This window comes from Alligator mississippiensis, chromosome 3, assembly GCF_030867095.1.
Source record: "Alligator mississippiensis isolate rAllMis1 chromosome 3, rAllMis1, whole genome shotgun sequence".
In the NCBI taxonomy this organism is placed as follows: Eukaryota; Metazoa; Chordata; order Crocodylia; family Alligatoridae; genus Alligator; species Alligator mississippiensis.
The window spans coordinates 64,575,727-64,603,115 of NC_081826.1; the positions used below are offsets into that span (position 1 = coordinate 64,575,727).

At 40.6% G+C, this 27,389-nt stretch overlaps 1 protein-coding gene across 9 annotated transcripts in view; it reads left to right on the forward strand.

Moving 5' to 3' along the window:
• The window catches only part of PDE7A (phosphodiesterase 7A), a 123,076-nt gene that overhangs the window by 48,581 nt on the left and 47,106 nt on the right, over positions 1–27,389 (forward strand). For 6 of the 9 annotated variants that reach the window (XM_019498527.2, XM_014606884.3, XM_014606885.3 and 3 more), the window contains exon 2: positions 18,758–18,818. In XM_019498527.2, coding sequence (XP_019354072.1) covers positions 18,758–18,818 — 61 coding nt within the window. Of the gene's footprint in view, positions 1–12,465; positions 12,676–18,757; positions 18,819–27,389 lie in introns of those variants that run through there. The other 3 variants (XM_019498524.2, XM_019498525.2, XM_019498526.2) reach the window with 3 other exon arrangements.

The following is a 27,389-nucleotide window of genomic DNA, read 5'->3' on the forward strand; positions in this document are numbered from 1 at the left end:
ATAAACTATCAGGCATATCCAACACCCATCACATATTCCTTTAACATGGAGAAGAAACTAACCCCTTTGATTTTATGGCAGCTCCCTGATCTCTTCTGGTACCTTTCTCAGACCTGAGATCCAGAGATCAGCAATACCTTCCAACAAGGTGCTTCTTTAACAGTGATTAGCTCTGAGCATGGGCTACATCCATCCCAGCCTACAACAGAACTGCAGGTACAGTCACTTCTCCCTCCTGCCCCTGGCCTGTGGTGCTGCTGTTGCTGCCCCCTCCTCCCATGCCACACAGTTCATTTCCCAGATAAAATGGCTCTCTGGGCTGTAGGTCACTGATCCCTGCCTTAAGCTATCACACTTTGATTCCCCATCCTGCATCATTTCAGTGCTTTGTGGAATCCTGTAATATACTCATGCTCTGACCAGACCCCTGCAGGAACAATGACACAGGTATCCGGTGACCAAATGACTGTAAAATAAAATATAAAAGGCCATCGTTCTGAATACATACAGAACTCTGATATTAAGCTGACATTAAGGCCTACCATTCTGAGGGACTTGGGGTTATCCTCCACTAATTTCAGGAGTCTGCCTTTTTCTTTCATTTTCCTGGGAATATTATCTGGCCATTAATTCCCCCTTTGTTCTGAGAATGGCTTTAACTGTTTATATCCCTTTGATTGCAAAGCTGTCAGACAAATATTTCTAGGCTCCAGGCCACAGTAACATGTCATTTTTCTCTAATTACCCCCTCCACAAATAGATGTTCAAAGATTGCTTATCTAGTCTTAATTTTGTTGCTTTCCTGATTCATTTGAACAGCACTTCATGAATTAAATCAGTGCTTTTTTACTGGAAACAATGATAACCTAGTATATAATGACTTCCTCTTGTTGACCAAGTAACAGTATTCATAATACTATTACATCCTGGTATTCTTAGGGTAGTGCATAGCAGTCCCAGTCAGCTTAGTACATTGAATGTAATCAGTGTAACTGTTAAATTGATTTATTATGGAAAAATGGAATGATTAAAATGATGGCTAAACTTGGAGACCTAAACCTGAAAATTATGCCAAATATGTACTGTTATGTACTATTTGTGGTATAGCTGAAAATCTTTATTATTTCCAAATGTAGTGAGAAATTGAATTGTTCAGCTTTCTCAATTAAAAAGACATCTTTTGGCATTAGTTTTGTGTGAATTTTTTTTGGAATAGTATGAGAAGACTAAAACCCAGCCTTTATGTTGTTAAATATTAAGATCTCTAAAGTGTCTAACCGCTACTACTTTCCCTGGAAGTTAAATACTTTAAAAAATATAATCAGATTTTCCACTGCAGCTTTTGCGTCACTTCCGCAAGTTCAGCATGCCCTATATAGATACCTAATTCGTATACTGGGCCCTGTAATAAGGCTATTTCTGTCGATGAGATTCCAAATTTATAGACACTGATGTCAATGCAGATGAGGCTGGCCTAATATGGTCAAGAGAGGGATGTGCCATGCTAAATCTTCTTTACGTGGACAAATAAAGGCTACTGCCAAGACTGACAGGTGTCCAGTGGGTGGCAAGGAGCTTCAGAGAGAAACTTTCTTGCTGGTATTGCTACAATTTTTGTCTCTTTACAAAATAATGCAACAAATTTGTGCATTTCCAATATTCCTACTAAGTACCGAACCAAAATAGAAACTGTGTTCTTCATTTACATTTGTAGAACTTGTGTTCTACAGTCTCTGTATTCTGTATTGCTCGAAAAATCAGTCTCTGTTAATTTTGGAATGTGATGGCTAAATCGGACTCCCATATTTGTTTCAGCTTGCTTTGAAAAACTGAATATTAAATTTAGTGATATACAGCTCTGAAATAACATTTTTTGTAAAGGAAGAAGGGGGCATTCACATATAACATAATTAGAGGAGGTACAGTAAAATGTTTGAATAAAACAGAGAGAATAATTGTAGTGCTATCATGATTTAAGCTGGCAAATGAGATGCTTATACAAGGGTAGGCAGACAAGGTTCTTCGGGTACATCTGATATCTTTTATTTGGCCAGCTCAAATAGTTGGAAAAATGCAGATGCATCTGCAAACACTTCCTCAGTCTGATGAAGGGTGTTTGTGCCCAAAAGCTTGCTAAGAAGAATTTTTCCAAGTATTTGAGTTGGTCTAATAAAATATATCGGATTTACCTGAAGAACCTTGTCTGCCTATGCCCTTAGACCAACATGGCTACAACCCTGCACCCCTTTATACAAGGATAAGCTTAAATGACATAACTTCTTTATTGGCCTGTATCAAGTTGTGTTTCTATGTTAGTTGTCATAAGGATGTACTAAGAATCTTACTGACCTTTTCATTTGGCACTCCAGTTGTATACAAAGTTTTCCTGTTCCTCTTTTAGTCGAAATATGTGATTGCATACTATGCATATTTCTTGCCTGAGAATTTGGGGGAATTAACTGCCTTGTGTTTGTGCTGCTATAGGTAGCCAGTTGACAAGTTTTTCAACAGTCTTTCCTGACAATGGGCCACTTCCTCCTCCCCCCCCCCCCCCCCAAAAAAAAAAGTTTTCTTCATATCTGAGTAGTGTATGTGAGTTTATCCTGAAGTAGGAATGAAGATTATTCCATAATATCATCTCTATTAAAGAACTACACTCTTTTTCAAAGGCTTCATCTATACTGTTTCTTTCCTGAACCTGGGTTTGCCATTATGGCAAATAAGCCCTGTCCTCTTGTTCCCTGTCTTCTCATTCCTGTGTTTAGGGTAGTATAAACAATTCAGGAGCACCTTGCCTCAGGGAAGCTGCTAATGTACACGTATACCTGTGTACCTCTGTCCGCTACAGTGGCTGGGTTATCAGGGTGTGAAGTGAATTCTGGGTAGGCTCAGTTGTTGAAGTGGCTTTGAAGGCCAGCAGAAGGCCACTACCTCCTGTTCTTGCCTCCTCTTAGCTTGTAGGTGGTTAGTGATTCTCAACCAGGGTGATGAAGGCACCCTGGGTTTCTGTGGGATCCCCTAATGGATGCTATTAATATTAGCACTGTTAGGGTGCAAGCACCTACACATAATTCAGAAGATAAAACTTGATTTCACATAGGAATCAATAGGGTCAAAAACATTCTGATTGGTTGTGGTCTGAGTTTGTTGAAGCAGCAGAATTGTACTGTTGGTTTTCAGTAGTCAAAAAGGTGAAAGCTATGAACTGGTAGTCTGTGAGGGGTGGCTTGAGTCTGAGGTTGAGAACTTCTGGCCTTGGTGGTAAAGCCTTTTTTCAGTTGGAGAGCAGCTGCTACTTTGCTGGTAAAAAGTGAATCTGCTGCCACAGGGGAGGCTCAAGTATGGAAACATTCCCATTTTTTTTGCTGGCAGAACTGTATAGCGTAGTTGGTGCTCCTTTCAATCTTTAGTGTGGTGTTAGACACCTAAATATCTTCATTAGTGACTTCAGTTTTTGAAGCAGTGCTTTCTGGGACTTGCAGTCCACTGTTGACAAGAGATTGAAATCAAGTGGAATCTCAAAATTTAGAGTTTTTGCAGTGTGAACTAGCCTTTATTTGCTACTACAGTATAAATGTTAAATATATAATTCTTCAGTGCTTAAAACTGTGGCGGTCAAGTGGTAGGCCGGGCTGTGGCCAGTAGCCCCGAAATGGCAGGCGGGTACTTTTGACCAATGGAGCAGAATTAGGCACGGAAGCGTATCGGTTAAACAAAGAGACTGCTTTACTTACACCGCTGATGAATACAGCGTAGGCAGAAAGTTAGCTTCAGTTATCAAACGAGAGCTCTATAAACTGAGGTGAAATGTCTGTGAACACTTCAGCGAGCATGCAGGATACGGAGTACAACAATTCAACGAGCATGCAGGATACGGGGTATGTCGGGACAGTCGATGACAGGGAGTCGTTGGGTGATCAGTCCGCCAAGTTCACTCTGAGATGGGCGCGGAGTTCTCCAACTTGGGCAGAAACTGCTCTAACTTTTATACGGCTAGCGAGCCAATTGCTAGTCGCCACGTAGGAATAAATTAGAACCGGCCAATAATGGTGTGCGTATTTACATAAGGATGGCGGGAGCTTTTCTGCATCGGGGTTTTCCACCGTAGCGGAAAATTTCACTGTGCGGAAAAGCTTCATTGTGCTGGAAAATTCCACTGTGCCGAGGCACTCAACTACTGAGTTCTGACAAAAACATGCATTTTTAAAAAAATAACATAACTATTGCATAAAAGTATCCTTTAACTTTTTATAACTTTTTAAACATTTATTTAAAAAACATAAAACATCATATTAAATGTCCCAGGTAAAATAAGTAGTAAGCATCAAATTCATGCTGTATCTTGGAACACTGCATTTGAGAATAAATCAGATCTTGTTCTTTGAATAACATTAAATAAATTACCAGAAGAGAAGGAAAGAAAGTGTGAGAATTAATTGAAATGATCAATGAAGTGTAGCTTTCAGAATGGTAGTGTTCCCAGTTTGAACAGTTTCTAGGACTTGATCTAAACTAAAGCAGTTGCAGTTACTGCTTGGAAAACTTGTGAAATTTTGCAAGCTTTTTGCATATGGAAAAAAGCTTGTTTAAAAAAAAAAAATTATTCCAGGTGCATGAGCAAATAATGTAGTAACAATGCTTAGAGTCTCAAGATGAGGTTGGTCTCTCACATAGCCAGTTCATTTCTGCTCACAAAAATCTGTCAGTGTTATTTTACGTACAAAATAAATGTGGTAGTCTTTAGGACAGTGAGACCTGTGATGAAAAATACTGAATACAGGCAACCCTTGCCATTCGCAGGGGATATGTTCTTGAGATCCCCGTGAATGGCAAAATCCGCAAATGAACACAGTGCCCCCATTGGCGGTGGGGTGGGACACAGCTGCGCTGGTGGTGGCAGGAGCCGAGTGGTGGCAAGCATGGAGCTCCTGTAAGTGTATTTAAGATGCGGGTTTGGCATTTGCGAATATTTGAAATCGTGAATGCTGAACCTGCAAATAGTGAGGGTTTCCTGTAACTTTCTCATTTAGCCTGGGCTTTTTCCTTTTCAGTGAATTGAATGAGCAATAATTGTTGCTGTACTTGGGTTCTTCATATGTTTTGCAAATAGTTTTCACGTATGGCTAATGCAGCTACTGTCCTCTACAAATAGATTGGAATTGAGTATTATCCAATACTGTAATTTGCTGCACCTAAGACTATGATCATAGAAAACAAATTCTTTACTATTATTTTTAGTTAATTTTTCCCCCTCTGTAATTGCTCAGAAAATAAAAGGTAAATTTGCAAGTTGACATACTGCAGAGAGGTCCTGGGTAAACAGAATGTGAAATTACTCAAAATGTAATCTGTTATATTTGAGATTTGAAATAATTTCTTTTGAAAGGTATGTATTATCTGAAGAAAGACTAGTAACTTTTGCATACAATCTCTTAAATTAAAATCACCTGCCTGTTTCAGATCATCTTTTATATTCCATCTGGCATATTCCTGGAGCTTCATCACCGTTACTTGTGTAACTAAGAATATGATAAAACATATTGTAGATGTTAACAAAGTAGTTTATGGTATTTTCTCTAGTCAAAGTTGGAAACAAAAGGTTGCGTGCTCACTCTTGCTCTCTCATAAATAGAATTTCCAGTATCTCTGAACTGATGGGCAATATTGGTTTAGCAGGTACGGAAGTTTGAAGGAATGACAATAAATGTTAATCTTCAGCTCCACCAGAAATACAGCAATTAACTTAAAACTGAAGTACAGATCATTGCAGCATGAAATAGAGCTTGTGCGTTTCAAAGCCCTCATTTACTGGCTAAAGGAGTGCATACTCCTTGGAAAGGGTAGGAGTTCAGAAAGCAAGCCAGTGTGAGACTAAATCGGTAGATAAGGATACTGATAGTCTATTTTGCAATCAATAAATAATTGCATTGCGTTGAGGTTTTGGTAATTTGAAGGCAAACTCAACCAAAGAGGATGCTCATACGAGTAGTAAAACCACAGTGAAATTGCTTGTGTTTCTCATAACAGATTGATAAAGAATGAGGTCTTTGACACAGGAAATGTCAATATTTTCAGTATATCTAACTGTCGGTTGTCATACTACAATTTGAACACTTGTTTTTGTTAACCACTGATCTCTGACTGAGGCACCCATGAGTGCAAAATAAGTATATTAAAAATATTTTCAAGTACTGAATGTTCCACTTGTCTTGGGGCACATTCGTTGTTAGTGTGTATGGAAAGAACTTTTAAATAGCAGTGTTTTTTTTTCCATTTGTTTCTCCATCTTCTAAAAAGGACTCGAACAAAGTATTTCTACTTTTGAGCAGGCATCTAAGCAATTCTCTATATCCTTATGCTAGAAGGCCCCACACTTTAAATGTATTGTGAGAACAAGGATTTTTAAAAAGGTAGGCTCGTGCAGTGTTTTGGGTACTAACTTCACTCTGGAAACTCACCTTTACCTCCTTGCTGTCGCATACTTATTTATGAACATGAATTTCATAAATTCCCTTCTGTAAAATAGGAGTAATTGCCTCAATTTCCTTTCTGTAAAATAGGAGTAATACATGACAGGTATTGACAAGGATATATACATTCAATATTTTGAGGTGCTTGGATACTACGTTAATGGGCACCAAGACTGGCTGACACTTTTGGTGCTTAGAGTTGGAGATGGAGAAAGGGGGAAGAAACAGGTGGGTAAGGTAGAGGAACAGATGACCTATCTCTGGTAAGTAGATTCTGGGAAACTCAAATGAGCTCAGGAAAATAAACATCAATGCAAATGTATATCTTAACAGGAAGCTTTACAGTCAAACAGTGCATAATACCTGGAAATTAATAAAACCATCAGGGATGGGTTGAGTGCACTTGTTGGTTGGAAGAATCAGCTGTGGTGTTTATAGGGAAATAGAGGGATTCTCTTCATAGTTTAACATCACAACTCTGCTTTTTTTCCTTTGTGTTCCATCAGAATATATTTAAGACTGCCCTGCATTTCTTATCTGTGTTTTCCTCTGTTGTAGATGTAATCAGGGTTCCTCCCTCTCCCCACTTTTTTTTCTCTCTCTCTCCTTCTCTCTTCTCTTTAGATCTTCTGGAAGATCATGCCTTATAAAGTTCATCACCATTTTTTTCACCTCTGCATTCATGGTAGCAACAGGAACTTCCCTGATTGAAATAGCTTCCTTTTTATGTCTCCTCTGTTAGACAGTTTCCACATTCCTTCATGGCAGTTGGAGGCAGCTAAGATATTTACATTCTCCTTTATTCCCTGTAGGCCACAGGACCTACCAGTATGTGAATTAGGTCCATACAAAAAACTGTTCTTATGTAAACTTTCTTTATTCAAACCAGGGTACAGTAGTGGCATGGAATTAGAGGTAAACTCCTTTTCCCCTGCCTCTCCCCCTTCCCCTGAGCCTAAGGGTCCCTTTTTCTCCTGGCTTGCAGACCAGGTAGGAAAGTTCCACTTTAGTTTGCTGAAATTCAGGAGAAGGCAAACCTCCCCCACCCCATAGCAGTGGGATGAAGTTCTTGTCCATAACTACCACATGGTCATAGCTCATGCTGTGATTGATAGAAGCTCTAGACAGGTGACATCTAAAGTAGTGGTTCTCAACTGGGGTGCAGCAGCAGCCAGCTAAAACTGTCCTGTGCTTTGCCCCTGTATTAAGGCTCTCTAATCAGCCTGAAGCAGGCAGCAAAGCTACCTTGTGCCGTGTAGCACGTCCTTGTTTGGCACACCCTGCACTCATTTTGGAAACAGGTGCATGTGGAACTGTCCCACCTGCTTCTGGGAGGAGTGGGGGGGTCCCAGAGAAGGTAGGGTTATGCAACACTAGGCAGCGCCTGCCTACTTTAAGCTGTTTAGAGAGCCGTAATGCAGGAGGAGCATGTGCACATGGCATAGCAGTTCCCAGGCTGGCTGTGCAGCAGGCTTAGGGGTCAGTTTCATCTGGAGGCAGGTGAACCTGGCTGAGAAGCACAAAGGTAATGAGACCACACCAACAGTCATTGTCAGCTGGTGGGTGCAACCACATTCAAAGAACGAGGTGGAATATTGTGACTCTGAAAAGGTTGAGAACCACTGCTCTAAAGAGAAAATCTCTGGAGGTTGGGACTTTCAGTGAGATACTTCTGGCTGAGCTTCTCAGAATTAAGCACAAATGGGGGTATAACTTCACAGATGTGTGTTCTGAAGAAAATGAGCCCACCTTTTTTTTTTTTTTAAAAGAGAGATAAAAAGCAAACATAAAGCAGAAGAACTCTCACCATCACAAACAAGTTACAAGGAATTTGAAAGAGGAGTGGAAATTCCTTATTAAAGACTTGTACCTAATGACTAGAAGATCTTTAACCTGCCTGTAGTTAAGCCTGGCATACCTTCCTTATCGCATCAGTTGAAGTATTCCTGGACACCTAAGGATGGGGAGATGATTCTCATCTAGGGTGCTATGAGACCCTTTCAAGGGTGCTGCAGGGTGCCATGCAGTGTTAGCACTTAGGTTTGCGCCTGTGATTCACAAGATAAACCCTTTTCAAATAGAAATCTATAGTTGTAGTCTTTCTGAGTTTTTTGCAACAGAAAAAAACTGTTCTAAGAGATGGTATTTTCCAAAGGGTGCCTCAGGTCTAAAAAGGTTGAGAACTGTTGGCTGAAATGAAACATGGACACACTGCATCACCCTGGAAAGTATTTTCTGGAGTCTCTTACTGGCTAGGTTCCTGGTAGTCTTGGATGGCATTATAAGTGTGCTTAGTGGACCAACATAATTATGCTTTTAAACTGGATTTTCCTAGTAGCATTTTTTGATAGATTTCATTTCATAGACGTTCGGGCTGGAAGGGACCCTGGAGGATCATCGAGTCCAGCCCCCTGCCCAGGGACAGGAAGTTAGCAGGGATCATAGGATCCCAGCAAGATAAACATCCAAAAGTGTCTTGAAGGTGTTCAAAGTGGGTACTTGAACCACCTCCGGCAGCAGTCTATTCTTTACTGTCCCAGTCCCAAAGGTTTAAAAGTTCTTCCTTATGTCCAGCCTGAAACGGTGGCAGAGGAGTTTGTGACCATTTGATCTCGTCGTCATCCCTTGGGGAGCCCTGGGGAACAGATGTTCCCCCAGATCCTGGTGAACACCCCTAATAAACTTATAGGTGGCCACCAGATAGCTCCTGAGCCTGCGTTTTTCCTAAGTCCTATGGCTGAGTCTCTTTCTCATGGCTCTCAGCCTCTCATCATAAGGTCTCATGAAGGCTAAGAAGGGTTCTTTGGAAAACTGCAACTCCATAAGCTGCTGCTGTTGCTTCTCCCCCTCCCCTCCCCCCCCCCCCCAGTCTATTTAGACTTTCCCCCTCCTCCCTAAAAGGGACATAAACTGGTCAACTCTTTAGGAACAAGCTGGCTCAGGAAATTTGCACTTAATTGGTTTAGACTTGGTATCTCATGAAACTGAAGTTGTCACAAGCATATTGCTTTTTACTGCCACTATTTTAAAAATTAAGGAAGAGTCCCCATAGAAGCTGCTACTTTCATACCATGTGTACAGGCATGCCTTGAACTCTACGAAGGCAAATGCCTTCATAGAGCTGTATGAGGACCTTGCCCCGCTGCACTTGAGGACTAGATGAGACACTGTAATAGTCTAGATGTGTATTACTATTGACCTGTGGCAGTGGCAACTCCTAAGTGCTACAGATCTGTCACCAATCAGGGTGAAGTTTAGAAAATCTGCCACAGTGGCCTGTGAGATATGTAAGGTTGTTTTAATACTGTATTGCCCTCCTGATTGGTCAAAATGGGAAATGTTCATGAAACAATAAGGGCTCTGAACAGGTGGGATTCTGAAGCCTCAAAGATGCGATTTATGATGCATATATTCATTCTCTCCCTGGCACGTCAGTGAAGTGGTTAGCAGGAAAGGAGGCCGCTTGTTCTACTCTTGGCATGTTGTTGGATCCTACACTGGATTGACTTGAGTTTCCTGTAAATCTGGCCTATTTCATAGGGGCAGACTGGTATGTTTCTTTACCCCACACTTAATTGGCTATCTATACTAACTGATTTTTAGTAGATGCAGCATAGTCCCTGCTATCCTGGTTGGTGAAGCCATGTCCCAATGAATGTTATGAGGCATGGTGAGCAAATGTGGAATGGTAGCAGAATATGGCTTTGGGGCTGATTAAAGGCAAGATTATGATTTTTTTTAAAAATGTAAAATGATGTGATGGACTGTCTTGTAAGCTTAAAGGAGAGTCGGCTGGTCTGAATTACCACTGTTTATGAATTGGTGTGTACTTACTGGCTATCAACCTTTCATTGCTTCAGTGTGTGCTGGAGTAAAGGCTGTAAGGAAATACTATTTATACTTACTATTTATAGTCAATCCTATTTGTCCAGAAGGAAACAATGAGAACCTGTAAAATGAAGCTAATATTGGTGTGATGGTCTGAGAATCACTAGCAATTTCCTAGGAATTCTTCAGCCTGTTTAGAGCATGTTTTAACACACAGGAGATTCACCACCAAAGTTCCTGATCCTGGATATCATCTCAAACAGGTTGGATAATTGTTGTAGCCACAATGTTCCTCAAAATATCTTGCTTTTCTTTGTCAAACACCATATTTTGTTTTCTCATCCCATAATCACAGCAGAAATGGTCAAAGCATCTTTTCCCCCCCCTTATTCGCTGCAGCTTTTTTTTTGTACTTCCTATGCATCTCCTTCAAATCCATGTGATCCTTTTCTAGAGAATGTAATTGTGTGCTTGCATTATGAGAATTTATATTCCTGCAGAGCTTTGTCCTTGTTCAGAATTCTGTTGCTGAAGCTGCGTGGTATTCTAATAGCTAGGCCATACCTTGATGTCATATACGCTTGCTTTTGCTCCTGATACACAGATGAAGAGCACCTTTGATTTCATAGTTTTTTTTTTTTTTATTCTGCCTGTGGGGCTGCAAGTAATAATAATACAACCCCTCTCCCCCCCCCCCCCCAAAACCAACAAAACATTTATTACAAAAAATGCTAATCCCTTGGCTTTTTTTTTTTTGCCTTCCAACTTCCACCTGTTCAGGACTTTTCTTGAGGAATTATCTTGAGAAAAAGAATTAGTTTATTCTACTTTCTCCAGCATCCAAAACATTTTAAGCAGAAGGACTAGCTAGTTGCTTGAAGGCGTAGTAGCAAGGATGATTTACATTGCAGCTTTTCCAGGCTGCAGCACCTTTTTACAAGATCTTGGTTCAGAAATCAGAATGGAAAAAGAAACATTGGAAATGAAACAATGCTTTGCTCTTAAAATGTTTCTGAAGTTTGTAAAACAATGAGCTGAAGTTACTGAAAAGGCAGTTTAAATTATGAAGCTGGCAGAGGGATGCTTACCCTCTAGTTGCAGATTTTTTAGAGTGAATGACATTAATCTTTTCATGGAGTATAAAAAGAAACAATTGGTGCACTAGTGGCAGATTGTCATAACATGCAGATAGTCTGGGATTATAATGTCTCATGGTACTTTTAAAGTGGGTTTGTCTCTCTGATGGCATGGACACGTGAACATGTTGCTGAGGTAAATAAAGACAAAGGAGGAAAGAAAGGTAAGCTACTGAAGGCTTAACTTTTGCTTACTGTAGGTAGTGCCTTTACATGGGAGTGCCTCTTCAGCCACTGATGTGGTGTGAAGCCCTGCCTTTATTTACTTCATGGTAATTTGTTAATGTGTCCATGCCCTCAAGTGCAAAGCCTTATCAGAATTTTGATGCGTTTTTAAACAATCTTTTTTATCAAGGGTAACTGTTTGTTTCAAAAGCTGGAGATGGCAAGCCCTGCGAAAACTGAAAGCAGCCTTGGACTGTGGATAGTGAACAGAGGGATATGAAAGCAATATTGCTTTTGGTCATGGGGTTTTAGCACAGATGGGTAGGATTACTATTACACAGGAATGGGTGCCCCATGGGTTTATGGGAAGGGACTGCATGCATTTACTACATTAATCTTGTAGCAACATGAGATAAAAGCAACCTTGAGCTGTAGCCCAGAGTATTGTGGCTACCTTGCTGTTTGGAACTGATAGCAGATTATCTGAAGTGTCTGAATGTCAGCTTCAGTGAAATGCAATTAAAAAAAAGGCTTCTCACAAGAAATAAGACAAGCAAGCGCCCCGTACTATGCAACCCCTGGTACTTCTGCAGTTTGCTTTGAGTTTTTTCAGTATGACCTCTTGTAGTTATTTTTGTAGCTAGCCCTGTTAGATTCAAGTGCATTTTTATAAATCAATGTAATCTTACGTTTTTCTCAGACCAGTTAGTATTTCTATTTGCTTTAATAAAATTTGATATTGTGCATCTCCTTTAGTTGTAAAGTGTTGCTGCTCATTGTTGTATTCAGTAGCAACTGTGCAGTGAGACTTACTCTGCATGAGAGTACTGCCTGTATATTCCCAAAACAGTCAGGTGATTCTGGCACTCATGCAGCTGCTTGAGTTTCAAGTCAGTGCCTCACTGTCTTCTGTCACACGATTGCCTGTTATTTATCAGGCTCTTAAACACCCAAACAGCTTTCAGCACTGGCTGGATTTAGGAAAGAGATTATGCTACTATCTTTTGGGTGATCCAATGGGAATTACATTGATCTGGTGTTTAGCCCTGATTCTTATCAAGTGGATTGCATCCAAGGTAGGCCATGTTGTTTTGACTGAGTGCATTTATATTGGTCCGAAAAGGAGTCACATAGTTAAGAACTGTTGTTTACAGATGCTTAAATTTGTCCAAATTCTAGTGTCTGTTGTAGTAATCTATCCTTATTAAATTAGGTTGTGCTGCTTAAATGCTTATACAGATTTAAATGGCTCTTTTGGAATACCCGTTTTAAGTATGATGTGCATTTCTGGAGTAATGTTCGTAGGGTGGCCAAGAGAAACCCAAATTTGTTTCTGTGCAATAATGGAACCTATTTTATTAATATGACTTAACTTTACAATAGTTTAAAGAAACTACAGATTTTAGGGAATGGGAAACTATTTTCAAAAAAAATTTATTTTTATGCAGCATGACTTAGTTTTTCGTGTGTTAGTTTGGCTGGATAAATTTGTTTTAAAGTGTGTTGCAATGTTAGAAGATTAAGTTTTTGGTGGTCTTTTTTGTAGTCTTCTAATTTCAGTCCTTGTGCCTGTTTCCATAACATGAGGCAGTCTAATATTAAACTTGTAATTGTCCTCTATGCGTATGTACTATGGAACATTCATGTCTCTTATAAATGCATGTTATTTTTAAAAAATCATTTTAAGGTAAAATCCTGCCCTTGTTAAGTCAGGGAGGGATTAGCCTTCCTTATAGTCAGGCCAGAAATTCACTTCTAGTCTTTTTTACTTGTTCTAGGGACAACATTGGTTGTCCCTATTGGTTCTTATCCTTAGTAGCCTAAAATTTTAAATGAAAAATAATGCTACAAAAAGTAGGGCATTAAACAGGGAGTTTGGGAAGGTAGTTCTGGAGTCAGTGGGAAAGATGAGGGAGACTTGAAAAATCAGAAGTAATATGTTAATTGCATGCTTGTAGTGCTGCTTATTAATATTAATAGCTTGGGTACAGAGTACTGCTTTTGGGTTGAGCTAGACATGATGAGCAATATTTCCCAGACAGCTGTACTAATGCTGTTCGGTCACTCATTACCTGCAATGTAGCTCTAGGCATAAGCAGAGACTGACAAAATTCTCAGTTCTTAGTAAATGACGTGGTCGTTTTCCTATGAAGAAAGATTGGAATGTGCCTATTAATATTTAGTTGTGAGAGACCAAAATTAAACCCCTGGTTGCTTGAAGCTTTACAGCTAATGAAATATCCCATTGTCATGCAGCTATTATCACTCTGATAGAGTTGTTTTAATTTTCTTAGAAACTACTTGGCTGAGTGAGATTTCTTTTTTCCTTTAGAATAGATAAATATTACTGAAAACATGGAAAAGTAATTAGTAGTTCTAGATAGCTGACAAGACTGCTGTGCAAAAATTATTTACAATTTACGTAAACTACCAACCACAATTTAAAACTGTTTCTTTAAAGTGAAATTTTTATTTCTTGCACCTAATTCTACCAGTTTGCTGCTGCTTTTGTTTCCATTACTCACTCGTACGGCTTTTTTTTTTCTGTTATGCTGTCCTGTTTTTCCCTGTCTTTAATGATCAAGGTCCAGTCCCTGCATCTCCAAATCCCCCCTTTAAAGCCAATTAGTTCCTTCTGCTTGATTCTGATTAAAGTGCTTTCCAGGTCTTCTGCCTCAGAGAATGATCAACACTAAAGCATGGCACTGCCCAATCAGGTAAATGAGAACCTGTTGAGGCACTTGTCTGTGTGTGTCACAGCATGTCATAATCCTTTGAAATAGTTACTGAGATCGGTGATGCTGCCCAATAGACTATACGGACATGACGTAGGGAGTTCCATTCTCTTGAACCCATTTATTTAAGACCTATCTCATGGATACCTTCAGCCAAAGTTCAGAGCATGCTACCAAACCACCTTCAAGTTCAGGTGAAATGGTCAACTCCACCTTTCCTATTGCTGTGTCAGAAATCTGAACTATTCAACCAGAAAGTGAGTGCTTTTGCCACAAGGGTGCTCACCAGCAAGGCCATGGTGATGCAGGAGCCTAGTCGCAACCTTTTGTGCCAAGAAGCTAAATGCATTTGGCATCCTATTATCTTAATAGCCTTTATTTTTGCAGGTTTTCAGCATGCTCTGACAGACTCACTGCCCTTTTCAAAAGCTGAGAGTGGCATCTGAAGCTTTTGGTCTTCAGGCTTCCACGTATCAACTTGTTTGATGTGCCACCACCTTAAATACTTGATATTCTGCTTCAGATGAAGTGAGTGTTTGGGATCCCCTCAGATGCTTGTCTTGTCCCTTTGCTTGTACTAGATCCTGAGGATCATAGATATCTGGGTCTTGTGGAAGCTCGCACAGATCAGTGGATTATTATCCCAAGAGTTTGATTTTTTTGGAGAAGGTAGCTCTGGTATTCAGCTGAGAGAGAGTTGACAGGCTTTTGGTACCTTACAGCAGGTTGAGTAGAATATGTATCAGAATGATGGATGTAGGCTACAAACATGTTACTTTTTTTAGGGATAAATCATAAAAAGGCTCATGGGATAAGAAGTGCTGGCAGTTTTCTGTCCAGAGACCTCTGCTTCTGAACAGTTTATGTGGGATTACATCATTGAATCTGTCAGAAAAAGTGGCTGTACATTCAGGTGCTCACTAAACACTGATTAGAAGAGCACTGTGCATACATATTAGTTCAGGGATATTTCTCTTCTGGGATGAACACAAGCACAACTTGTCCAGGGACAAATGTAACATCTGTTTCTAGCCTTAGAGTTGGTACACCTGACACTTGTGAATGCTGGCTGCTTGACATCTACCAAGAGGAACTGTTCAGTCAGCCAACTTTGAGACAGGCCTATTGATCTAAAGGGTTTTAGTGTCACCATCTGACACATTTACAAGCAATTATACCATAGGTGGTAGACTCCATGCTATCATTAAATAATGGTTTGTATCTTAATTCAGTCGGCATACCATTCCTCACTGCAGACTGAATAATTTGTTGCCTTACATTTTTCCATCAGGCAGATAACTCTTGTCCCAGCAGAATACCAGTGTAGCCCAAGGAGGAATAGTGGGGTTTCTGTTGAGTTGTGACTGCCCCATCTATTTCCTTTTCATGAAAGTAGCCTGTCCAGTGGTTAGGAAGACTGGAGAAATTCAGATCCTCCTTATACTTATGAAAGTATGAGGGTGTTCTAGGACCTCATCTTATGTTCTTGCGTAATGTTATAAGTATTAATTAATCTATCTACCTTCTGTTTTTCTTTTTGAAACCTCCTTCATTAGTTGAAGCAAAAATGCACACACTGATTATAGCCAGAGTGCTGACCTTTTTATATGTAATTGAAGAAGCTAATGAAAATTTGTGCGTTTTGTAGAGCCATTGAGATGAGAAAAGTATAGATTTTTCCTCATGGAAATCTATACATCTGGGCCTCTTACTTAACTAGCATATAAGAAGGATTCATCTGTATGTATTAGATCCCATTTGACTTAAGCTTTGATGGTGCCCTCTACCTTTTGAAACAATGCTCATTTGATTGAGATCTGTAGAGCAGTGATGTGGAGTTCAATCTACCCTTCCTACTTGGCACAGGCATCTGTATCAGATGCGAGCTTCTGTAGAGTGGTCCTTCAGTTGATAGTCCAGCAGGACTTCTCATTCCCTTTGCCAGGGCTGGATACTGTTTGCTAGTTGTCAGGGGTGGAATTGGTGTGGATAGCAACTCAAACAAAGAACGGCTATTTACCCTACTGTAACTGGTTCTTCAAGATGTAGTGTTTACACAGATTCCTCAATTTGTTAATCTGGAAACCTGACTGTTGAGATTCTTCTATCAGTGAAGGGACTGCAAGGGAATTGAGGTGGCTTTGCCCATCTGTAGAGTCTGCTGTTGTGAGCACAGTGGTTCACAGAGTCTGGCACAGCTTTTAAAACAGCCATTTTTCTATTTCAGAAGAATATGATTTTACAGTCCTGGGGTACATGCACACTCAGTATGGAATCTATGCGGAATCCATGTCTTGATGAATCACAATTGCCATGAGATAAGTAATGGTTCTTTTTAGTTTTGTTACTAGGGGCATAGTGTTTCTTACCATTAGGTAGTGGATAGCCATGTTAAGATTTTCACCCAGATACACTGATACTGTCACTATCAGGGCCCTGGCACATGTTACAATTGGGGCACAATTAAGGTATTAATCACACCATTAAAAAGTAATCCTGCCACATGTTAAAGCCAATTAATGGCATGATAATACAAAGTTGATCCACATATAATGCATAACATCTTTGTGGTTTGTTTGTTGTCTTAAATCTAGTGCCTACATTTTCAGTGGGCTTATTACAGGTCAGATTTTTATTAAAATAGATTCCAAATATTTATATGAAGACAACCTCTAACTTGTTTTCCTGTAAAAAAACAAACAAAAAAACAACCCCCCCAAACCAACCCCCCCACCATACAAAAAAACCCAAAACCTGGGGGGGGGGGGGCCAGGGGTTTGAAACAATCATTTCTTCATTTCGTTCCCAAAAAACAGTATCTCAGATTTATTAATGTTGATTGTTCCAACCCATTTGTAGAACAACACTGCTGAAAAGCATCTAATAACCTTTGGAGGCCTATTTGGGATGTGACATGAATCATCATCTGCATAAAGCAAGGGGTAGGGTTGTTCAGTATCAAGAGTACATGGAATCTATTCCCTGTTAGCATATTCAAGAATAGATTAAAAAGTAGCAGAGCAAACATCCTTTTCATACCCCTGTCTTGGTTAGAAAACTACTGGGCAGGGCACCACCAATCCCACACTGCACACTAGATGCTGTGTTGGAATATTAAGTACCAATTAGTTATATGTGCTTTATCCATTGATGTTATTGTCAGTTTCTTGCATAATTCAAATAAGTCTGTAGAATCAAAAGATCCCTTTAGATCTTTGAAGACTACCTATGGATGATTTTGTCTTTTTACATATTTAGATTCTAAATAGCACAACACTAAGCAATGCCCCATGCAAGAACACCCTTCCTTGAAAGTGGCCCTGCTCTTTTCCTGAAATGTTATTTTCAGAAATCCATGTCTGAAGATAAAATAAATGTCTCCCAAATGTTTTGCCGGATTAAGACTAATAGGGGATATGATGCAGGATCTCTTATCATCATTTAGAAAAATTGTGACATTTTTTCATTCCAATACTTTTGATAAATGCCTTTTAAAGTAATATATTTTTTTTTGTTTTTAAAATTGGACACTACCAGTCAATGAATTCCCTGAAGATTTCTGGGGAAGAAAATAAAAGTTGGGAAGGGTCTTTCTGTTACTTACTAAGGATATATATAATCTTATTTCAGATTCATGGGTGTAATAATCTGATTGTGGTTTAGCAGATAAAATTTGCTTCAGCAAGAAGCTGTTGTTTCCTTCACCACTTGTGCTCAAGTTGTTAAACTTGGTTTTAGAAAACAAAACCTATGTATCTTCAGGAATACGTGTGTTGGGATTTAAGCTGTTTTTGTCTCTTTGTCTATAATCTGTCAAAATACTGATTTATTGTTGTTTTCCCCTGTGGCTACTAGTTCCTTTCGTAGTCTTGTTTTGGTATTACTACGTCTTTCTATTAATTTTTATACTTTATTTTAATTTTGATCTCTTGCAAATTAGCTCAATTGTTTTTGGATTTGTATTCCTTCAAGGCTACTATTAAATCACTTTTAGCTTTAGAGCAGTCTGCATCAAGCCGTGGCTTAAGTAACTGAAACTGCCTGTTCCCAACAAAGACGCTGTCTTGTATGAGAACATTGTCCACTGTTGAACAACTGCCTTGTCCCGAGTAATTGTTTCTTCAAGGTTTTGTAACTTAGAGAGTATGAGATAAGTGGCTTTAGAGTATGCACTGTTGAAACTTTAACCAGAGGCATAACTACTAGGGTTTGGGTACCCTGGCAGTGGCTGCTTTTTTTGCACCTTCTCTAAGTGGGTACTTCCAGTTAGTGCTCCAGTCACCCCTACCCGGTTACACAACTGAATGTAACTTTTAAAACCAATTAAAAATAAGTTAATTTGTTTTAAGGAGACACTATGAAGTGTAAAGGTCAAACTTTCTTAGTGCATATAAAATATATTGACTTTCCTTTTTTTTTATAGAGGCGTGGAGCAATTTCCTATGACAGCTCTGATCAAACTGCATTGTATATTCGTATGCTAGGTAAGCACAGCAATTTCTATTTTACAACTTTCTGCCATATTTTGTGATCTTTGCTTTAAAATGGCTGTATTGTGCTGTAGTTCAACTTACAAATAGTCACCTTCTGATTTAGTCTTTGATTTCTACCCCCACGCCCCACTGTATTTTCAGCAGTTAATTTTATATGCCAACTTCTAAAAATTGTTGTGCTTAAAAGTTGCATTTGAGGTTTGAGCCCACCGTCATGCACAGTGTTTTAAAGATATGTGGGAAACTGGTTTCTGTGACAAATGCATTAAGATGCTCAGGCTGTGCCCCCAGTAGCTCTACATCTATGGAAAGAGATTAAATGGGAGAAAGCTTGAGGGTTTGCAAGACTTTTATACATCTATTTAAATTTATTTTATTTTAATGGGTGTCAGAATCTTTTCCAGGTTTTGAAACAATTTCATGTGCAGTCTGTATTTGTATTATAGCAGTCATGTTGAACCTTATTCATTATGCAGGCTTCTTTTTATAGCAGAACCTTTTAGCACTTCTGTATGAGCTTGTCATTTTTGTTATAAATGCTTGATTATAACAAAATATTTGCATATGAAAATAGTTGTCCTGCATTTATAGAGTTAAAATCCAGAATCTATTTTGGTAGCTCAAGGTAATTTTGAAATAATGACACAGATCGAAATGGAGTAATTTCTGAAGAAGTAATTCTCTGCACCCTTGTTTGTCCTACCTGTGCTGCCCATAGGATCAGCAACTTACAGGATAGGTTAGGAGCAGGGTGTTGGCTCGAATGTAGAACCTAGTTGTCCTCTCCTTTTGTCCAACCCTATGGAAATAATAGAAGAAAATATTTGAGGAAGGAATGGTGAAGGGATCCCTGGAGCAGTCTCTAGTTTATATATGGTTCTGCAGGGAGCCAATTGGAGCCTGGTTTTACTCTCCTCTAATTGAGTAGTGGCACTAACTAGGTCCTAGCTGGGTGCTGTCTAATTGTGTACAGGACTGCTTTGTGGGTGGTAGCTGAATACACCATTCATTTGAAGAAGAAAGATTAAAAATGGGTGGTAGTAACTATTGGGACGAGGGTTCTAGAATGCAGGGCATAGACAATAGTGGAAATGTATTGTTTGAGGCTTCTCGATTTGTGTTTTCTATGCATTCCAGGGGAAGTTTCTTGAAATTTATACACATGAAACTCATTCTGAGCTCTCTAAAATTAGGGAATGGATCAAAAACAATTTTATTTTAAAAATCCTGATTTTTGTGTGTTTAATCTCATTTTTGGACTGTCATGGCTTTTAAACTTGGAAGTAACTGTGGTACTGATGTCTGCATACTAAAGATTTAGGTTTCTGAGGCTGGGGAAGTAACTACAAAACATCTGAGAGAAGAGATATTAAGATTTTAGGAAGCAGGTGAAATAACTGAATGGCTTGATTTCCAGTTCTGCCAATTTTATAATGGAATGACACTTTTGATTTTACAACTGAAATTTTATTCTCACTTGTGTTTTTCTGCAGCATGAATTTTAGTGCTCTGCAGTGTGTGTTATGCCACTTTTGTTTTGCTTTAATAAACAAGTAAATTTAGTGTCTGTAGTGTAAGTTTCCTTATTTTGAGGATTTAGTAATACTGAATCTTACTTTTTATTTCTGTACTTTTAATTGATGCTTCCCAGTTCACTTCCTTTTCTGTTATTACAGTGAAGTTACCTGCTTCAGAGATGAATAGTTTTCATTTTTAATTCCCTCAAATGAGAATAATATGCGTCAAGCTCTAAAGTAATTTGAGGTGCTTGGATAAAGGGTTTTATAAATGCAAATTTAAGTTAGTGATTAAGCTACACTACTAACAACAATAGCTCAGCCTACAAATAAATAGAGAGGTATAATAGGTTCTGTTACTTTTACTGGGAAAAATAGGTGATTTATGATTTTTTTTTTTTTTTTTTGCCTCTTGCTGGAAAGAAGAATAAATGCACATTATTATTGCTGGATTGTTAATGCATAATTACTTTAGAGAGAATCTTTTGGGGGTGATGAACAAGTACAATATGGGAAAAATAAAAGTATGCCTTCTTTCATACTCTACTTGAAAGCGATGTCTCACTTTTGACATCCTTGTCTTTTAAAAGGCAGAAATGTAATAGATTAGGACTGTAAATGCGTTGACTGTTTTTAATTTTTACTAGTGTATAAATGTAATTTACTTGGATGTCTTACTGTGGAAAGAACAACTCTAACTTGCTATTGGATTAAACAGGTAATCAAATACAGTGAGTCTTCTAAATCAGTTTTTCACTTTTATTAGCAACAAATATTTTTTTTCCTAATCTTTGTGGCTGGATAATTCCTTCACTCAAAATGCACACTGTTAGGTCTTCTGGCTAGCGGTTATCTGTGTTCTCAAATGTTTAAGCCTTTGGTTGTACAGGTTTGTAACAAGTTACGCATTTCTTTTCATTAGTGTTACCCTATGAAATGATCCTGAGAGAGACCAGTCTGAAAATTCAACAGTAAGATGAATCTTCCTAGAGAACAGTTGTCATAAACTTAGATTCTATCTGTGATTCAAATGAACAACATCTTAGTTTGTGTTCTTAATAAATTTGAATAAATAAGGGTAATAAGCTCTTTACAGCAATACAGGTATTTGTAGGCCAATTGCTTTTGCACACGCTTGCAATGCAGAACACAAATTTTACTGCCACAGGGGTGTAATTTTATATTGATTTAGGTAAAGCTGTTATCTTTGCTTGAATTTCTGATTAGTTCAGTGAACCAAGAAGAACATTAAAGTATGATGAAATAAGACACCATTTTGGTATGCTAAAATTTATTCATAAAATTGAAACTGCTTGTAACTTTCCCTTAATGGCTTTGTCTGCAGTGTAATCATAAAACTGCTTTCCTTAAAATTTTCAGGCTGTTGGAATCCCAGACTTGAATGGAAGTTCAAGTGACTCCAGGTGGATTGAAACTACTGTGCTGTGGCAGTATTTCCAAATCCAACCAAACCATCGTCTTGTGTGGATACATAAATGGATGGGAAAGCTGTAACAGTCTCCACTGGAGGCAATGTCTGACTGATTCTTATTGATTTAAGATGATTCCTGCTTTCTCTGCCTCTGCAGAATAGTTGCCCATTTTATCATGCTCATGTGGAAAATGCTCCCCTAGCTCAGAGTTGGTAATTTAGGAAATGACTTGTTCACCTCTTCAAAATATGGACATGGATGCAACATTGTAGAATTCTGCTTAGTTGTTCTTCGAAGTGGTCTGGCTATATGACCATATTCAGCTGCTTCTGTTTACAACTCTCCTTAGTGTTTCCCTTTGATTGTTCCTGTAAAACTATGATGCTTTCATTTTCTGATGTGCTACTTTTCCTTTTTTTTGTATTTGGTACTTTTTTCCTGCTGGACAATGCTGGGTTAATGGTCCGTAGGGTAGCCTGTCCCAGATTATTTGCGTACAGATCTCAGATGGAGTACTGTGCCCTATATTTAACGAGTCTGTGCAAATTCTGCATGGCCAGCTAGCTAACACTATAGAGAAAGGAAAAATAACAAAGGCAGAAAACTTTAATTTGGAATTTCTTTTTACTCCAGACAGTTTAAACTGGAAGTAGTTTCCTGTGTTCATTTTACATGTTTTTGGTCTTATCTTTGCACAAAGGACTTTCTTGTGGAAACCGTGAACTTTACAACTTCACACTGAATTTCTGCCCTTTTAAATTAGTCCTGCCCTTTTCCTCCCCTTTGTTCTTTCACCGGCCTTCCCAGACAAGTTTCTCCTCTTTGCTAGCCCCTTGATGACTTTTGGCCTTCCAAAAATGCTTTTCAGTTATTCCAGGGAAAACTGAATATGCAATATAACAAAAATGACTGAGAATGCATAACACTCATTTACTTACTCACAAGGGGTGCTTGCAGATGTAAACCCCCCCCTCCCCCCCCGCTTTATTTTAAACTTGGTGCATTCTCATGCCAAACCCTGTGCATTCTCAGAAGAGGCAGTGTGTTATTTCAGCCAGGCTCACCTGACATCTGTAAAGATCAGGTACTTTAGTGGGGCTTTTTGGTGCTTTTATCTAATAGCTGATTGAAGTAGCTTTAGTTAAAAGTGCCAAAAAGCCCCAATGACATGCCCGATCTTTACAGAAGGTGCAGAGCCAGGTTGAAGTAATGTGCTGTTGCTTCTGGTTTAAAAAAAAAAAAAGAGGCTGCAAGCAGCCAAAATCAAAGCTTTCAACCCTGAAGGCTTTTTTTCTTCTGGAGAGCGAGAGTTTTCCTCATCTTTGTTTCTGGTTCTCTTTGGATTTGCAGAAATATTCCAAGAATTATGATAGATTTATGTTAGAAACCATGAGGATGCCAGATTCAAGAGCCACCTTGAAAGTGCTGGGATCTAAAAAGAAAACCCAAGAGCCATTTGTTGTGAACTTAAAAATCAGAAAGTGTGTTTAAAAAAACTGCTTTTCTCGTTGAGGGGGCAGCTGCTCCCTAGAAATTCATCCAATAGGTAAATACCATATTTACCTAATTCCAAGATGACTTTGAATTTAAGACAACCCTGCTCCTCCAATAATTAAATTCTATACATGGAAATTTATACACTTGTTATCATTTTCCACATATAGAATCTAGTTATTCAAGGATCATCTTAAATTTGTTGTCCCCCCTTTTCCCCACCACTGTTGGAAAAACAGTGGCAGGGGAACAAGTGGGGGGGCATGTGGGGGGGAATGACCTGACCTCTCCCCTTTGTCCCCTGCTAGCCCTCATTTCTTTTCTCCCCTGGCACCTGCCCCACTGTTACTGCTCTCCCCCACCCTCTGATGCCTTGTCCCCTTGCCATTTGCCCCCTGCCTGCCCCCTGTTCTGCTGCTGTCCCTGGCTGATCCTGGCACAGGTAGAGTCCCAGAGCTGCTTCTGACTTGTACCTGCCCTACACTGCAGGGAGCAGTTGTGGAGGAATCTTGGCCCACTCGCTATCTCCTGGATAGCGTGTGGGCCAAGATAGGTAGGGAACAAGTGCTGCAAGGAGGAACCTGCTCTGCAGTGTGCGCCAGGAACGGCTCAGGGACTCCCTAGCACCTGAATCGGCTGGAGACACTACTGCTTCCCACAGCTTCTAGATAGAGCTGTCCCATACTTAATTCTAAGATGAAGCTTTGTTATTGTATGTTGAATGGTGGGGGGAGGAGGAGGGGAAGACCTCATCTTGGAATCAAATAAATACAGTATAATATACTTGTAAAAGGATTTTGTAGCCTTTGTTAACAATCGTAATGATTCTGTAGTAGTCTGTTTGGCTTTAACTTTTAAAAAAACATTTCAGAGTGCATGAATAAAAGAAAATGGGCAATCAAAGACTGAAAGAATTTCACATGTGATTCTCTTTTTAACAGGGTGCATTTTTTCTTTTTGGCACAGACTTACCTTTCAATTGCCAGAAGATTTAGTTGGCACTGATCTTGGACTGCTGTCATGGCCTTACGGCTTCGTTCAGGGACTCTTTGGTCTGATGAAAGGCACTCTAAATCTGAAGAATGTTACGTCCCTCCTCCTCTCTTCCCCCCCCATCCCCTTTCCTCTCTCCACCCAAGTGTAAATCGCACAAGATATTAAATGCTTTCCCTTTATAAACTCATTTGATTCTCTTCCCAGCGGTGACAGAAACCGGGCCCAGAGGTACTTGTCAGTTTCTGGTTATGTATGTTGTTACTAGATCCCCTTATTCCTGAAAATTATTGTTCAAGTCAGGTTGGTAGGTGGCTCACAGGCCAGATCCAGCCCATGTAACCATTTGATTTGGCTGGTGGATGGAATGCTTCAGCAGTTGAATTGACTCAATTCAGGTCAGAGGTAGGTAGGCATGCAGCTGGTAAGCATGAGGACTTTTCCCTGTGTTGCTTTACTGTCTGTTGCTGGTGCTTTTTCCCACAGCAGTGGGGGCCTTCAGTAGTAGTTTGTTTCCCCTGGCTGCCTTGGGGATGAGCGCAGATACTCTCCCTGTGCTGCTTTGGGGAAAGGGCACTTTCCTTGTGCAGCTGCTATGAAAAGTGGTGATGGTATCTGGGTCCTAGTGCCTGTTTGCTGTGCACTGGTCTGCCTCTTACCCAAACTGGGCAGTCTGGCTCACAGCCTGAAAAGGTTGCTGACCCCTGGACTAAGTAGTAACAAGATTTATCATTCCAGGAGAGTTGCCTGTATAAGGGAAGTATTGCTGTTTATTTCAAGAATGGAATAGAACTCTTGGGCCTTAACGCACATTACATCTACTGTGCAATTAACTGGTTAATTGCACAATAAATTTAGATGTGGCAAAATGGGAGGTCCCCAACCAGTCACAGTGCTGGTCTCCTACTGCCTCTGGGCATGCCACTTGCCTCTCTTTCCTGCCATGCTTTGTTATGTAATTAGTTGATAACTAGGCAGGAGGCTGCCCTTCGAGGGCCCTGATTTCTAAGGGGTGGAAGTACACGCTCCTATCATCCCTTAATGTGTCCCATGCCTCGCATATGTTTCTAACAGATGTGTTCTGTTCTGGCCTGAGGCCGGGCCCAATTCAGCATGGTGTTAGGCCCTTCTCTTGCGTTCTACCTTATTACGGGCTATACCACCTCCCTCTCACTGAGGCTCTTACCCGGTCTCTTTCATACTGCCCTTTCTGGGCCTCACTCATACCATCTCTTACCCTGCCCTATCCCAGGGGGGCCCTTGGGTTTGATTCCCATCACTCCCCGGCCAGTAAGTGCACTGCCTTTTGGGTGTTTCCCACTGTGCTCACCTGAGTGAGTGCTGGGTGGTTCACAGAACACTGGTCTGACTCAGCCTGTGGTCTCTTGCCCAGTCACCTCCCCAGCTGCTCTCAATCAAGGAGCTCCTGATTCACCCCATTGTTTGCCTGCAGCTCCTCTGTTGCGCCTCCCAATCAGCCATAGGCCGACCTGTGGCCTCAGGTGCCTGAAGGCTTACCTGGGCCTAACTCAGCCTCCTGCTCACAGGGACCCAACTCACGCCTCTTACTTTCAGGGTCTTATCTCATGCCCCCATGTTCACAGGTCTGCACAGTTAGCATTCTCTACTCACCTCTCTCTCCAGAGCCTCACAACTGCCACTCTTGTGCAGGCCTTCAGGTGCCCCTCCGCACCCCACTCTGCACCTCCACTGAGGCACATACTCTGCCCCCTACTCTGGGGCCTGCGGTTGAGCAGGCTCAGGTGCCACTCATTGGTGTGCCTGGCCCACCACTCTCACTCTCTGGGGTCTTGCAACCCACATGGACTCAGGTGGCACACAGGGGCATGTCTGGCCCTCTACTCCCTTTGCTGTTAAATAACCCCAGCCTCCTCCTTCGGGTGGGTTAAGGTGCCCCTCCTTGCCTTTCACTGGAGATGTAACTGGCCTGGCATTTCGTGGGGACTCCCTTGCCACAGGGAGCACCACCAGGCCACCCATCCCTGTCAGGGTGCAGTTTCAAGTCATGCCCAGGACCAGGAGCCTTCAAGCCATCCCCATAAGCTCCTGCCCTTACCTCCTAGTTATTGCAGGAGCAGCATCCCCACCAGGAGATGTTCCTTCCATGGCATCAGGTAGCAAACTGCTGCCTCCAGCTCTGTTGGCCTGGATCTAAAATGACCACTCATCAGAAATGGGGCATCACCTGCCGCCAGTTCTTCAAGTGGCAGACACCAGATGTGCTCTGCCATTGACCTTCCCCCTTGAAATGGTTCCTGGGGGAGGCTTTTCCCTGCTGTTCCACAAGCAGGCTCCCACAGAACTTGTAACGGCCCCAGAGTGGTGAGCATCCTGCTGATGCTCCGCCACAATGTGTTATGTGTGCCAAATAATAATTGCACAGTAAAAATGACCAACAAGCTGTAAATTTGTTGCTTGAAAATTGTAGATCATTTTAAAGCATAGTTTTCATCAAGCTTTAATTTGAACCTATGGCATGTCACATGTAGGGTGATAATGTCTTGCCAGGTCCTCCACTATCCCAGAGTAGACTGCTCTCTCTCCCTGTCCCCCATCCCTGCCCCCTTTCCTGCAAGGGGACTCTGACTCATGCTTAACTGCTTCCCCAGGCTGTGGTAGCATGAGATGTTGTGACTCACTGCCCCTCTCTTTCTTCAACCAGCCTTCAAGGCTGCTGCTTTAAGAAGGGATTAAAACCTCTTGGTGAAGGCCAGAGTGTAAATAGACACTTGGGTTGACCTGCTTTACTTGTCTGACTTAAGGAGAGGTGGGGGAGGGAATTTTATTCAGAAACCTGTGAGCAGGACAAGCACATAGACAAAAGCACCTCATAAGACCCCTGGAGAGTGAGCCCACCCCTTCTGCCCTTCACCCTGGTCTCCCTGGATCTGCACAAAGGTTGGGGGAACAGCTCCGTTGTTTTCTCATTCCCAGCACAGCGGCAGCAAGAGAGATGACAGCCCCTGCCAGCAGCTCTCCAGCTCCCCTTGTTGGCAAGTACTGTCAGAGCAAGTTCCCAAGATGTTTTTTTCCTCTGGATAGCTTGCCCTTTGAATGAGAAGCAGGTCACATAGCATGGCAGTTTCCATTGAGTGCTATTGCCT